Below are 15,737 nucleotides of genomic sequence, written 5' to 3'. Positions count from 1 at the left end.
GGACCCTGGAACGCTTCAGCCCCAGTTGCCGAAGCTTGACTAGGGTCCTTGTGGAACTTTTCCACCCGACCAAGCTGCAGCTCTCCCTCCAGGCAGGTATTGTCTCATACAATGCAACCCTGCTTCCAGGCAGGGATCGTCCCTTCTGTTTGTTCCTCTGCAGCTTTCCTTCCAGGCAAGTATAGTACCCTCTGCCTATTCTGCTGCAGTCCTTCTTCCAGGCAGGTATCCACACCCACCTGCATTAAAAAGACACTTGCGGCTCTCAGGCCTAGCTCTCTTGCTTTATCCCAGGACTAGAGGGATCCTGCAATCAGCAAACAGGTCAGAAGGCTCTGTCACTGGGATCCCTACAAATCCACACAGGATACAAGTTCCAAAAGGAATTGACATACAAAACTTTATTTTACTTGGGACTAGCCCATATGCTCACTACATAAACATTGCTGTGACTACTCAATAAAAATACAAACCGTCAAATCATAGCAGACAACATACAGCAACTTATTATAACACAATGACATGTATAGAAAGGGGTGGGGAAGACAATAATTAACAGAAAATATCTCTCCTGCCTGCCGAATAAGCAATATAAAAACCTACCCGAGTATGCAAATTAACCAGCCTTGCTATTCAGGTAGTGCATATTGCTGTTGCTACCAACAGAGGGCACTACACAAGCTCCATAGGCCAATCCACCTAGTTGGGCCTTATCCAGCAGCCATCTGTTGTTCACCATTGCCAGACAGTCTTGAAGAGGGAAAGCAGATATTCTTGTAAGTCCGTTGTTTCAGGTATGCCGCCAACCCTCACTTTTTTTTTTGTCTGTGGTACCAGTCCTCCTTGTGTTTAGCTTTAAGGTTGGGGTTCAATGAATCGACTACATCGTTGTGAGCTAGGCATAGGTCATCATGCGTGGTCTTAACGTGTTCCCCTAGAATTTGCAGATCGCGGTGAAGGTCTTCTGTTATACCACACAATGCCTGCCTGAAGGTAGCCCTTAATTCCTGCGGCATGCAGTGGATTTTCCTTTCAGAGGCCTGAGAGGTCACAGAGAGGTGAGCCATGGACTCGGACTTTGATGCTGTGTCGGAAGATGGCGACAGCGCCTCATGCTGTCTTCTCTCCTTGCTGTCCAGAGAATTACTTTTCTATCTGGTCTTTTGTACAGAAAACACCAGATAAAAAAAATAAAATGTTTAGGCAGCGGCTGTTGGCCAGGTTTTGATTGCTTTGCTTACATATCTGTAGCATGCAACTGACTGCAAAGGGGGATGCCAGAGGTAGATCGCTAAATGTTGTTGATCGATGACTCTTATAATGTGAGCCTTAAAATCAGCTGTAGTTCTTCAACAAATGGTGATTACCTTTGGATACACCTTGGCTAAATAAACAAATTGTCGCAGAAAAGATTGCACATTAATTAACTACTACTAATTAAGTTGCACCTTTTCTGTTGTAGATCACAATTTTCCTGCAGCATTTGATGTGTTTCAGGGTCTTCATGCCTGAGGTTTTAATGCACTCAGTGGTTTATGTGGTCTTCTGGTTAGCTTGCAGTCTGCTGTGCTCAACATATTAGAAATCTTATAAAACAGCTGACTTACCAAATTTGGGATCAGCTCATTTTGGTTTTATGCTAAAATAATGGGCGGAAGTAAGCCGCAGAATCCTTGTATTGGCATGTCTTAGAATGAATATACTACAAGGAAATCTAATGGAAGAGCAGAGGGGTATAACGTAACAGATAAAGAGTATTTAAAGACAAGATTGGAAGCTTGGTAGGGAATGGCCTTCTTCACCTCTTGTCTCTTGTTAATGTCCTCTTGTTAATATTTTGTATGTCAATATCTCCATTCTATAATTTTAAAGTGCTGTGGAATATGTTGGTGCTATTTAAATGTTAGTAATAATAAGTTGATGTGCAGTTGCAGATGTAAAAGTGAACGTTTTAATTGTCAACATGTACTATTAGGATCACTCTAAAACTGGTATGGCTTTGCAGCCATTCATTTCCATCTTTTGATATGAAAAATTGCTTTCTAAACCTGCATTTAGAAGGCTAGACTGGCTAAGAGTTCTCTCAACAAGACATATGCCGCAGAATGTCAGCATTTAGAGAGGAACAAAATAAAGTTCATTCTGCCCTCTGGAGAGGATATGTAAAATTATATATTCTTTTTCTAAGGTGTAATGTGACATTTAAATGACATTTTTCCTCCTTGCAGAACACAAAGGGAAATACCAAAGTCATTTGCAAACGTTGCAAGGCAATACTGGGAGAGACTGTGTCATCAGGTATGTATTACAGAAACAATGCAAATGCTGACGTGAAAATAAAAATATTCAAAGTGTTCTCTCTGAGGTTTTTTATTTTCTTAGACTTTGCTGGTTGAATGTCCAACAGTTTATTTAAAAAAAATGAATTGTAATTTTTTTTTTTTTGCATTAATACATGTTTCTAATTCCCTATAATTAATAAGGGTTTGTTTACAGGCAGTAAAGTGCAAATTGCATACCTTTTCTAAATGGCTCATTATATTTAAATTAAGCCCCAAAGAGTGCTGCTGCAGCTACTGATCAATGCATTGGTATTTTTAACAAGGCGGTTTATTTCCTAGTCTAATTGTCAAGGGCATACTTGACCCAGATTGTATCCCCAGTACGTCTGTTTATATCCAGTCTGTTTAGACTCATATTTATTGTTTAACCTGGCAGGCCATATAATATTGAAATTTTCTTTTTTGTAGTTTTTAACCTCAGTCAGCCAAATGTCAAGAATTGAATTGAACATTTAATCTGCACGGTGATAGTGATGGGTACAGGATTTTCTACCAGAGTCAGGGATGTTGGCAATCTTTTATAAAAAAGAAAACCATAATTGTAGATTATGCTAGCTTTAGTGTACCTATAATCTTAATTTTATTAATGACAGGAGGTGAGTATTTGCTTAAGTCTCTCTTTACTAGAACTCCACAGCAGCACAGAAAAAAGTTAGGTAGTATAAAACTCCCCTCCCCATGCATCATTTCCTAATTCAAGCTGCGACAAAAAGAACAAAAGGCAGAAAATATAATGGGGAAGAAACAAAGTCCTAGATATAATGAATACGACAATGTCCACCATCCGAGAAGAACTGCCGAACCAGATAGTGTTGATGGACTGTAAACTGAAACGAGAGAAAAAACAGAATCGAACAGGTTGGTTAGCCAATGAAATGTACCCTGAACAAACATGTAGGTACCCAATGTAGCAACCAAAATTACCATACCCTGGATAGATCCCAACCCGACTTGTGAAAACCAGACATAAGAACAAGTGACATGTAGCAGAGACCACAAGCAGAGTTGCATACGTACTTGATGAACTCAAACTATAAAATTAAACAAGGGAGGGTTAAGAATGGGCGGGAAATACTCGCCTCCTGTCATTAATAAAATTAAGATTATAGGTACACTAAAGCTAGCATAATATACAATTTTATAACATGACAGGAGGCTTCATATTTGCTGTTTTAACGCTCAGTCAACAAATCCAACGCTGTTTGTTTCACTGGTACCTATTCCGTGAGATATTAGAGCAATCCTAAATGGACCTTCCAACTGCGAGAAGTGACGGTAGACGGATCGATGAAGATGCCAGCTGACGAAGCATCCAAAATACGGAAAAATACCATCCGCTGGTAGATACATTGTACGTGGGGTTGCGATCTGTTTCCTAGCAGCCGGTCCATGAGCTGCCAAGCTCACCTATTAGCCATTTTCCTGTAGGTGTAAAATGCTGAAGGTCATTTGCGGACTTAGGGCCGCGAGAAGGTTCACCAGGCGATGTGGCCTTGCAGGCAAATCTCCAAAACTGAATAGGTATCTCCAGGAACCCCATGAAACCACTACAATGTAAAAGAAAATATCCTCAAAGAAAACCAGGGGAAACAAAGAAGAGCCAAAAGGCACAGTAATCTTAAAAAACTAAGCATACTTAATATAAATCATAAATAAATCATAATAAAACCCAAAGCCACCCACTAAGAGCAGGAGGCAGTGGTACTCTGACCTGTACTGACTGCAGAGCAGCAAAGAAAGAGGAAATGATGCATGGGGAGGGGAGTTTTATAGTACTTAACTTTTTTCTGATTGGTTGTTTTTCTGTGCTGCTGTGGAGTTCTAGTAAAGAGAGACTTAAGCAAATATGAAGCCTCATGTCATGTTATAAAATCTCAGTTTGCTTGGTGCAGTCATAAAATCGAGAAATGCTTTTACAGAGTGCGCTACAAAAGCTTCATAGCCAAATCTACCTTGTTGCATCTACCAAGTTGCGGCTTCTGCAGAACTGGAGAGCACACAAACAATTACCAATAAATACATAAGATACACCCTACACATATAATGGTCACAGGGTGACTTAGATATAGGAGTAGTTCAGGGTCCTACATAAAGTGTTTGTCTGAAACTCCGGTGACTACCGTCAAACATGATATTCTGGATAAAGAACAGGTGCACAATACTTAGAACAACACATGCGACCTGTTGTTCCCGGCAATGTACCCTTTAATTTAAAACCTGTAAGCAACAGATTGGAGGCAGACGCAGGGTAGACAAGCTCTAAAATATGCAAGGAGTATAGATCGTAAGAATCTGACTAATATAGTTAAAGGGTTACTCCAAGCATCATAACCACCGCACTGGTTGCAATTCCAGTGGTACCCTGGCTCATTTGCCTTGTAAAAGGGCAAACCATTTTGCAACATTTTGCCCCTTTACCGTACCACATTCTATCACTATCTGGTCAGGAAAGGGTGCTGTCCATAGCAGCAACCACTATATGTTGGAACCAAAAAAGAAAGTAAACCAGAATACACGCAAATAAAGTAAAAAACAAGTGTATTATTGTATACAAGAAACACAATAGAATCAAATGCAAAACTATAACTCAAAAGGAAAAGGGAGCGGGTCCTCTGGACACAAGGAGCAGAGCTACATAGAGAAAGCAGCTTGCTTTGGAACACTGATGGTAACAGGGTACCCGCAAGCTCTGGAACATGAAGCACAAGAAAGCAGCTTGCTCTGGAACACTGAGGATTTTAGCAGGAAAGCAGGTTGCTCTGGGACACTGAGGGTAACAGAAACATAGAATGTGACGACAGATAAGAACCATTCGGCCCATCTAGTTTGCCCAATTTTCTTGGCTAGCAGGATAGCAGCAAGCTCTGGAACACAGAAAGTTACACAGGGACCAGCCCAACAACTAAATTATTAATGAACTGGCAAACAAGAATGGGTGTGTCTTAACTAAATTGGGAGGAGACAATTATAAGGTAGGACCAGCTGGGAACAGTCAACAGTCAGATCTCTTCAGTCTGGGTGCAACAGCTTACAACAGCACCAAAGAAAGATAGTGGTACTGCACTAGACCGATAAGAAAAAAAGATTCCCGAAACATTCATTGTCTGAGAGCCTCTGCTGACTGCTCTCTGTTACTGTCATTCTGTACAACAAAAGGTGCACAGAATTGCCATTAGCCTGCGTATAATGCAGCAGAGGGGTTAATTGCTGTGTAAACTCCAGGCACCATGACTGCTTTAAAACACTCATGGTGCTTGGAGTAACACTATACATGTTTTGTCTTTTTATTTCATAAAACTATTTTAGCACCGTTCTACGACTACAAAAGTTTTTACATATTTCAGTATGTGTTGATGTTTTCCCCCCCCCCATGAACCCTGCTAGGAGGTCTTGGATGAAGCAAGCATTTATGAGGGAGTTTTGTCATTTTTATAGTCTTAGGTGTCGCCAAGTAATCGCAGCTCTGTAAAAGATTCTGTTTGGAGTCCTCTACTTACAGATAACACTTGAAGTCAGACTGATTAATACGATGGCTAGTGAAGTGAGAAAAGATGAGAGGTACCAGACCAGTTCTGAAAATAAAACAAAAAGATCAACAGAGCAAGATAAGCAATAAACGCATTGAAGGCATGATGAAAGAAATGGGAAGAATGCCAGGAAAGCACTTTTATTTCAGACACCCTGGGATCCCAAAGTATGTTACAAATGTGGGTGGTCAGTAAATTCAGAAGTTGTGTTCTTTATTTTGTGTCCTCTATGGTATAGTCTACTGCGCACGCTTTACATCTACTGACCAAACCATCACATAGGCAGGTCTTGAAAATATGTTTATTTTCAGGAACTACTGTGTTTTTCTTAAATATGACTATATAATCAACTATAAAGACGCTACTTCCATTTATAAGCTTTTAAACACAGCCTAAGTTATTGTAAAATTATTTTAGAATGGCAGAGGAGCCAGATTTTATATGAATCCTTTGAATGTATATTGTATACATTGCTTGTGTTTAAAACTCTTCCTCTCTTCTCAGTAAAACCATTCTTTTATAATTTGACTCCTTTGATGGTTTAATCAGCAGAATGTTTTTAATTGTACATTAGTGTACCTATTAAAACACAAACTCCTGTAGGTCAGTTTACAGATACATTCTAGGCTGGAGATTATACTTTCCCTGTCAGTGCATCACTGAAATAATACACCAGAAATGCTAAATAAATGAAAACCTCTTTAATAAAAATGCAAACAGTATAGTCTCCTCTAAATGATCCTCGTATAGAACAAATCTTCATGATTTGCCGCTTCTGCAGTTATGTTAACAAAGATCAGGAGGCAGCTCAGTTTCCTCATCCAATCTACATACAATCATGGTTTTCAGTGACACTGTACAGCATTACTCATATAAATTAATAGTGCAACTTAAAGGGACACTGTAGGCACCCAGACCATTTCAGCCGATTGAAGTGGTCTGGGTGCCAACTCCCATCGCCCTTAACCCTGCAAGTGTAATTATCGCAGTTTTTATAAACCGTAATATTTACCTTGCTGGGTGAAGTCCTCCTCTGGTGGCTGTCTACCAGACAGCCACTAGAGGGACTTCCGGCTTCTTAGACGACTTTTGGTCGTCTAAATGATGCTGGACATCCTCACACTATGCATGAGGACCTCCAGCGTTGCCGGTATCTCCATAGAGAAGCATTGAATAATGCTTTCCTATGGGGATGTCTATTACTGTTGCCACGCATACGCATTTGGTCTCTCCTGCTGGCGGACGTTGGTGTGGGCTGAGCCTGGCCCAGTGCCGACAGGCATCAGCGCTGGATTCAGGTAAGTGCCTGAAGGGGTTTTAACCCTTCAGCAATGTGACATGGGGGGGCACTCCAGGATCCTCTATTGCCAGGAAAACGGGTTTGTTTTCCTGGCGCTGGAGAATCCCTTTAATAGAATCCACTTGTATGAGCAGATTCAGTATTGTTTTTCCAAGATTGAAACTACTAGGGGTGATAGAGCCATACATGTCCCATAAACCTTTTCTTCTACTGCTTTTATTGAATACATATATTTATAAGGTATTCAAACGGCTTTTATTTGTGTCACCGAAAATGTATAACCGTGCGATGGGATAGTAAAATGGGAGACACGAAGGTCTCGCAACATCGGGAGCAGCCATATGATTAGAAAGAAATGAAAACCTAAACAATATTAACAATTAGAAGGTAGTACAGTAGCAGTATCGGTAACTTCGTTATGTTACATGTATTAAATATGCAAACATCTGCATCTTATGGTCGTATTTTAAGAGGTGAGTGTGTCATCTCTGTGTGAGCCAGATAGTGACTGTGTAGTACATGGTCAAGATTCGCCTGTCATCATAATGGTTGCATATAGCCTAGGAGTATCTTCTAGGCGGTTAGGGGCCATTATAACGTCTGTGGTATAGCTAACCTGAAGGTTTAAGTCGTAGAGAGGACTCATCGTCCCATATATTACTGATAAATAGTGGGTTTCCATTGGGTCTCATTGCCTTTGGCCGCGCACTCCTCGCGCGTGTCCTGTTTTGTCGTGCGGGCGGTAAAATCTGTTGGTTTAGTCTACAGTAGCGGGCATTAGCGAATTAGCGGAGCATCCGTATAGCACCTGAGGCCCACGCCTACCCTCCTGTTTGACTGTTGTTGAGACTAGTGTGCACGGGCAATGAGGTCAGACTCTTGCGTGGGGTCATGGAAAGAGAGCAAGTGGTGTAGAAAGGAGAACACAAAAACAGAAGGATTTAGGGAAGAGGTGGGGGATCTCGAGGAGCACCCTCGTCGTGCCCGTGGTAGATTCGGTTCCGAGGTGTTCCGTGCAGTGAGGGGGCGGGGGGGGTGTAGAGGGGCGCCCCGCCACGTAAGCCAGCCACAGCCGCCACCTCTCAACATGCTTCTCCTCCATACCTAGCAATGAAGCGTGGATCTATTCCGCCCTGTGTATCTTCTCCACCCGTTCTATCCATAGTCCAATCGTCGGGGTTACATCTTGCTTCCAGTGCAGTGGGATCAGAGCCTTGGCGGCGTTCAGCAGGTGTCGGATTATAGATCTTCTATACACCCCAATGGTGTCTGTTGTAGAGTGTAGGAGAGCTGCCTCTGTCGAATCTGCCGTCCGACCCCAGTATTTCCTCCGTTCGTCGTTTGACCTCGTCCAAAAACTGCGTGATGCGGGGGCATTCCCACCAGATATGTAGGATCATTCCGCGCCCCTCCCTGCATCTCCAGCATGTGTCTGGTACCGCCGGGAAGATCCTGTGTAGGCTGTCGGGTGTTCTGTACCAGAACGATAGAAGCTTATAATTGGTTTCCTGATAGTAGCTAGAGGAGCATTTGTGGTGTAGGACCAGGATCTTTTCCCATTGAGTAGCGGTGAATGATGTACCCAGGATGTGTTCCCAGCGTCGGCGAAAGGTGTCCGCGTTCTCCAGGTGACCTATAAGGATGTGCTGGTAAATGAGGGATGTGGATTTGGCTAGGTTGGTCCTTTGGTCACAGAGTGTCTCAAACAACATCAGGTCTCTATGTAGGGCTTCTCTGTGCGATAGGGTTTGGTAGAAGTGTGTAATTTGTGTGTAGTGGAAGATTTGCATTGCGAACGGTTGGTCGTCGTCTATCAATTCCCGTAGTGGTATTATGCCTGTGTTATTCAGCATCTTATGGATGGAGAGGGATTCTCCCCCACCTAGGATACTCCAGGATGCCGGCGGTAGGGTTATATTTGAGGGTTATATGACCGCTGTATCAACGGGCTCGGTGTTGGAGACAGCTGTGGTATTCTTCTGATGCTGTCCCACGATTTTAGCGTTTGTGCCACAGTGGAGGTGCAGTCTTGGGGCGACATCGGAGGTCTCTTCGAGTTCCATACTGTAGTGAGAAGTGACGACCCCATGTGGTTCTTATCTAGTTCAATCCATTGTTTGTGTGCTGGATGAGTATGCCATTCCAAGACCCGTTGTAGCACTGTAGCATGATGGTATTTGCGGAGATCCGGGAGTGCTGTTCCACCCCACGCTCGTGGCAGGCATAGGATCTTCTGTCTGAGTCTCGCCCGTCCCCCATTCCACACGAATCGTATCATAGCGGTCCGGAGCGATTGAAAGTACGCCGTCGATAGGGCCAGAGGTATCGTTTGGTAGAGGTAAAGGATCCGGGGCAGTATGTTCATTTTCAGGATAGCTATTCGGCTGAACTACGAGATATATGGGTACGACCACGTCTGTAAATCTCGTTGTATTTTTTGTAGCAAGGGTAGGTATTTCGTCCGATACAAGTCTCCCAGATCCCTGTTAAGGGCGATGCCCAGGTATTGCATGTGGTTCGGGCACCATCTGAACGGGAATTGGCGCTTCAGGACGTCGATGAAATCGAAATGTTAAGTACCTCACATTTAGGTATATTCAGTTTAAATCCCGATATCTCCCCATAGGTCTCAAATGCCGACATCAAGTGAGGTAGGGTGAATACATATATTTATATCCACATCCATAAGATTGCTCAGTAAATGCTTGTCCTTCTATTGTAAACAGTTGAAGCACACTACAAATACAATTTCTGGTTAAAGAAAAGTATGGGTGGATTGGCGCTATTAAAAATGATGTAGAGGTGGGGGCGGAGCCAACTGCCGAACAGACTGGTCGCATCTGCAGGGAGCTCCTGGCGATATCGGCCTAAACGACCTACAAACTCGGGGAAATCACCCCCCAAAATACCCCAACCACCCCCACACGAAGCAGCAATGGGCAGGAAAACCAAAAAGCCCAAGCAAGAGCTGCCCAGGCAGGGCACTAGCATTGGAGACCTATGGCGGCGAGCGCACAGCGCAGCAGAGCCCGACATGGCGGCCTACATTAATGATTTTGAGGACTCAGACGATCCGCTCTCTGAGCCTGAAGAGATCTTTGAGCCCGCGGTAGGGCCACCTAAGAAATTAACCACGAAACCTACCGTGCAGCCAGACACAGCTCCGGTCACGAAAATCGAAATGCGGGAGCTGCTGGCGGAGCTCCGCCGGAACATTCAAGAAGACGTAGCAGATATGCGACGGGACATAAAGGGCCTTACGAGCCGCGTGGAAACCGTGGAGCAAAACTCCCACACGCACACCAGGCAAGTGGCCTCCCTGCAGCAGGAGATGCAAAAGCTGCAACAGCAACACATAAAAGTGGACCAAGCCCTGGCAGCGATGGAGGATTCACGAAGAGCCCAGAACTTGAAGGTCAGAGGCATTGCGGAGTCGGTACCAGACTCCGAACTCCCCCACCTCTTGAGGCGTCTGGTGAGCAAACTACTACCACCAAAACAAGCCAAGGGAGTAGGCCTCGACGGCATATTTAGAATCCCAAAGCCGCCAACGGCCCCAGCTACAGCAACCAGGGACTTAATAATTAAACTCCAGAAGCGACAGGACAAGGAAGCGATAATGGCCGCCGTCAGACACATTACCCCGCTTAATTTTGAAGACATGACTCTCTCATTTTATTCAGACTTGTCCAGGGGGACTATGGCATGGCGCTCCAACCTTCGGCCCTTCACCACCCTGCTCCGCGAGCGCAACATCAATTACAGATGGCGCTCACCCCACAAGCTTCAAGTGCTGCAGGGGGACTCCACATACCTCATAGGGGACCTGCAAGAAGCGGAGGCCCACCTCTCCACCTTGGGTTTTTCAGAAGATGCCTTGCGACGACGCCACACGACCTTCAAACCGCATAGGTGGAACCCGGCTACCACGGAACCCTTTGTTCCGGGAGGATCCTCACATGCTACATTGACTGCAGCCACCACCTGAGTACCTTAGAAGGGGAAGGCCAAGCCTAACCGGCCACTCATACCCTTCCCATGTTTTCTCCTTTTTCTTTTCATTTTTCTTTTTCCTTTACAATGCTACTAGGTCTATACTACTAATATGTTTATATTGCTAACATGTTTATATTGCTAACATGTTTATATTGCTAACATGTTTATATTGCTAACATGTTTATATTGCTAACATGTTTATATCGCTAACATATTTATATTGCTAACATGTTTATATTGCTAACATGTTTATATCGCTAACATGTTTATGTCGCTAACATGTTTATGTCGCTAACATGCTTATATCGCTAACATGCTTATATCGCTAACATGTTTATATCGCTAACATGTTTATATCGCTAACATGTTTATATCGCTAACATGTTTATATCGCTAACATGTTTATACTGCTAATATGTTTATACTGCTAATATGTTTATACTGCCAGGATGTCTATACTGCTATTATGTTAATGCCTGATTTTTGCACTGTGAGGGATGTTGCCTAATTGCAGAGCGCAATCTAGGGCCATACTACACACGGAGGTTCCCGCGCTCTGGGGACCCCACCCTAGTAGCCGCACGTGACCCTTCCCGCCATCGGGACAGCCCGGGCCGCTTAAACAGCGGAAACCCGCACATAGCCAGACACAGCGTCTCCCCGTGCGAACTTCACGACACGGCTGCCCTACAAGCATAAGGCGGGGTATCCTGCAGTCTCCCACATCCCTCACCCAACACTCTGGCCCTGAGTCGGTCACTCGTGTACACTCCCGGAGGGGGCCCTTTCACCTTAACCCTCCAACGAGGTCCATGATGCTACATGGAGAGGAAGGAGGATGAAATATCCCGCTACCCGTTCAGGCCCTTCAGGCCCTTTAGGGCAAACAAATATAAATATAGCGCTGCACAACTAAGGAACCGCAGAAGATAGGAAACAGGCCCGCATAAGGCAGGCCGACTGTGGGAATATTTTGTATTGCATGCTGCGCCTTGGGTCACTTGCACGCAGTTCCATATAGTGCACTTGTTGAACCATAAGCTTACTGCTCCACTACCCCGAACATACATAAAAATAACGCGACAATGCTTCGGAATTTGCATTAAGTACCAAACGACTGCTTAAGTACGAATTTGCTGGCTTCTAGTATTCCATTATCTATGTTTAGTTATGCATGATTATAAAACCTAAAATTGTGTGAACCTGCATGCCACAGGCACAATGTTCTGCATCTTGAATTGCGCTGTTGTGGCGCCTGTTGAAATGATGTAACTACCTACACAACAAAAATAAAGAATTTAAAAAAAAAAAAAAAAAAATGATGTAGAAAGGATAAACAGCAACAACCCCCAAGTGCCAAACAAATCACCCAAAGGCACTATACAAATACAATAAGTGATAAAAAAACAAAACAGGAGGGGGGTGCTATGTATATGAAACCACAGTAATATACTTATATCTGTGTATAGGTAATTCTGTCAGAGATCTGCCGGATCGATCTAAGAACAAATAAAGTACATAGCATAATACTGTATAGCAGAAAGGTAAATAGATATGGTCTGGTATTGGGTCACTCACGATCTCCAAAGCCTATTGTAGCAGGCTTATACTGTAACAGCTCCTCATAAAGTCATGCAGACTGTGTTTTTCAGTGTATTCAGCCTTTCGGATTTTCCCCGATCACACCAAAAGCTCCAATAGCCAAGTGGATACGAATAAAGGGATTTATTACATAAAATAACAATATAACAAGGTATTCTAAAAAGTAGTATAAAAATACAGGGCACAACGCGTTTCGACTCTAAGTCTTCTTCCAAGGTGCATACAGTCCGAACGATTTCAAACTCTTTAAATAAGTCCGGTGATGCCGGCATTCCCGGGCAAATTTTCAATTCACTTCCGTATTGTGACGTCACTTCCGGGTTCCTTCGACGTGACTTGCGTCGGTGACGTCATTACGGGTAAGTTCGTGTTCAGTCCTTAGCTCGGATACTGCTATACTTTGGCGCCATCTTTGAAGGTGGCAACTTATTTTATAAAGTCCACTTATTAGTAAGGAAAAATTAGAACCATTAGAAATCGTTAATCCACATCTTAATGTGCAAATATACAAGTCAAAATACAATCAACAGAATATACATCTAATTCAGAGGTTGTGTCAATATATTCTACAACATAAGTGGAGAACACATGTGGGGAGACGATTTTACCCAAAAGGGTCTAGAAGGTAAATAAAAAGGTGTGTATATATATATATATATATATATATATAAACAAATTTAAGCCTCTATATATATATATTTTTCCCTTTGTATCTTTTTTCCCTTTGCACCTTTTTTATTAAATATTTTTATAAAAAAATTTTTATTATTCTAAATTTTTTAAAAAATTTGTTTATAAAATTTGTGTGTGTAATATATATATATATATATATATATATATATATATACCTTTTTTTTTACCTTCTAGACCCTTTTGGGTAAAATCGTCTCCCCACATGTGTTCTCCACTTATGTTGTAGAATATATTGACACAACCTCTGAATTAGATGTATATTCTGTTGATTGTATTTTGACTTGTATATTTGCACATTAAGATGTGGATTAACGATTTCTAATGGTTCTAATTTTTCCTTACTAATAAGTGGACTTTATAAAATAAGTTGCCACCTTCAAAGATGGCGCCAAAGTATAGCAGTATCCGAGCTAAGGACTGAACACGAACTTACCCGTAATGACGTCACCGACGCAAGTCACGTCGAAGGAACCCGGAAGTGACGTCACAATACGGAAGTGAATTGAAAATTTGCCCGGGAATGCCGGCATCACCGGACTTATTTAAAGAGTTTGAAATCGTTCGGACTGTATGCACCTTGGAAGAAGACTTAGAGTCGAAACGCGTTGTGCCCTGTATTTTTATACTACTTTTTAGAATACCTTGTTATATTGTTATTTTATGTAATAAATCCCTTTATTCGTATCCACTTGGCTATTGGAGCTTTTGGTGTGATCGGGGAAAATCCGAAAGGCTGAATACACTGAAAAACACAGTCTGCATGACTTTATGAGGAGCTGTTACAGTATAAGCCTGCTACAATAGGCTTTGGAGATCGTGAGTGACCCAATACCAGACCATATCTATTTACCTTTCTGCTATACAGTATTATGCTATGTACTTTATTTGTTCTTAGATCGATCCGGCAGATCTCTGACAGAATTACCTATACACAGATATAAGTATATTACTGTGGTTTCATATACATAGCACCCCCCTCCTGTTTTGTTTTTTATCACTTATTGTAGTTGAAGCACACTGCATATTCCATAAATCCTTGATCTACAGTTACATGTAGTGTCGTAAAAAATAGTAACATGGCTGTCATCAGGGGTGTAACTAGGAATCACAGGGTCCCGGTGCAAGAATCAGAGAAGGCCCCCCTTATCCTCTCACTGATACACATACAGTGACATACACTCACTGACACAAAATGCAGTCATTGGCAGACACACACTGTTTAACCAACAGCTATTTCACTGAGATCCACTGACAGATGCTCACTCAGATACACACACTGACAGACACACATGCTGATTTTACATTCTCTGATAAGCACAAAAAGACACACAAATTCTCACTGATTTGACACACACTGACTTGACAGGCACTCTCATATTAACAAACTCTTACTGGTTTGACACTCACTTCGATGCACACTCACAATGACAAATACGCACTCACTGATTTGACAATCACTGATTTGACACACACACTGACAGACACACACACACACACACACACGGATTTGGCATACACTAACAGACGCACCCTCACTGACAAACACACTCTGATACAGTGACATATACTTACTAACCGACACACACTCACTGATTTGAAACTCATTGACAGACGCACACTCACTGATTTCACACACTTGCACTGAATTAACAAACACTGACAGACACACTCTCTAATCTCCACACACTCACTGATACTGACAGTCACACATTTAAACATTCTCTGACACATAGTCACAAAAATAATTTTGTGTTTTTTATTTATTTTTTACAAAGGCTCATGTCGGAGCTGAAACGTTTCCACTTCTGTGTTTCAAATAAAGACTGCCTTTAGAAAAAAAAAAAACACCACATTTGTATCCTGCCTGGAGCACTAGTGGAAGTATATCCCCTTTTTCTAGTGTGTGCACTACTCTCACCTGTTGTAAAAAAAAAACCTCCTAGGAGGGGGTGACAGGCAGAACACAGAGGACCCGTTTGCCCTTATTGACCCCTGTAGTCCTGCCACTGACTAACATATGTTTTTGTTCAATGAATCTATCACATCCCTGTGATATAAATAGTCCAGCATTATCCTGAAGGAAATTATTCAACTAGCTAATTGTGCAGCTTGTATTAGCTTGACGAGTATTTTCACTCCTATGTTTTCCTGAATGAAACCTTGAATCTAAACATGTGTGGCCTCTGTGCAGATTCTCTCATTCAGAGTTAAAGAAAGACATGGTGTAAGTCACTGCGGTTATAACAAATAGGATGAAAATGGGGGTTTCCTGCACTA

At 42.5% G+C, this 15,737-nt stretch overlaps 1 protein-coding gene across 2 annotated transcripts in view; it reads left to right on the top strand.

The window, feature by feature from the left end:
- The window catches only part of UBE3D (ubiquitin protein ligase E3D), a 214,677-nt gene that overhangs the window by 56,823 nt on the left and 142,117 nt on the right, over nt 1-15,737 (top strand). For both annotated transcript variants that reach the window (XM_063443032.1, XM_063443031.1), the window contains exon 5: nt 2,229-2,298. In XM_063443032.1, the coding sequence (XP_063299102.1) occupies nt 2,229-2,298 (70 nt within the window). The remainder of the gene's footprint in view (nt 1-2,228; nt 2,299-15,737) is intronic.

The sequence above is a fragment of the Pelobates fuscus genome, chromosome 2, assembly GCF_036172605.1.
Source record: "Pelobates fuscus isolate aPelFus1 chromosome 2, aPelFus1.pri, whole genome shotgun sequence".
Lineage (NCBI taxonomy): Eukaryota > Metazoa > Chordata > Amphibia > Anura > Pelobatidae > Pelobates > Pelobates fuscus.
The sequence above is the reverse complement of the archived record's forward strand: the minus strand, read 5'-3'. Positions and strand labels throughout refer to the sequence as shown.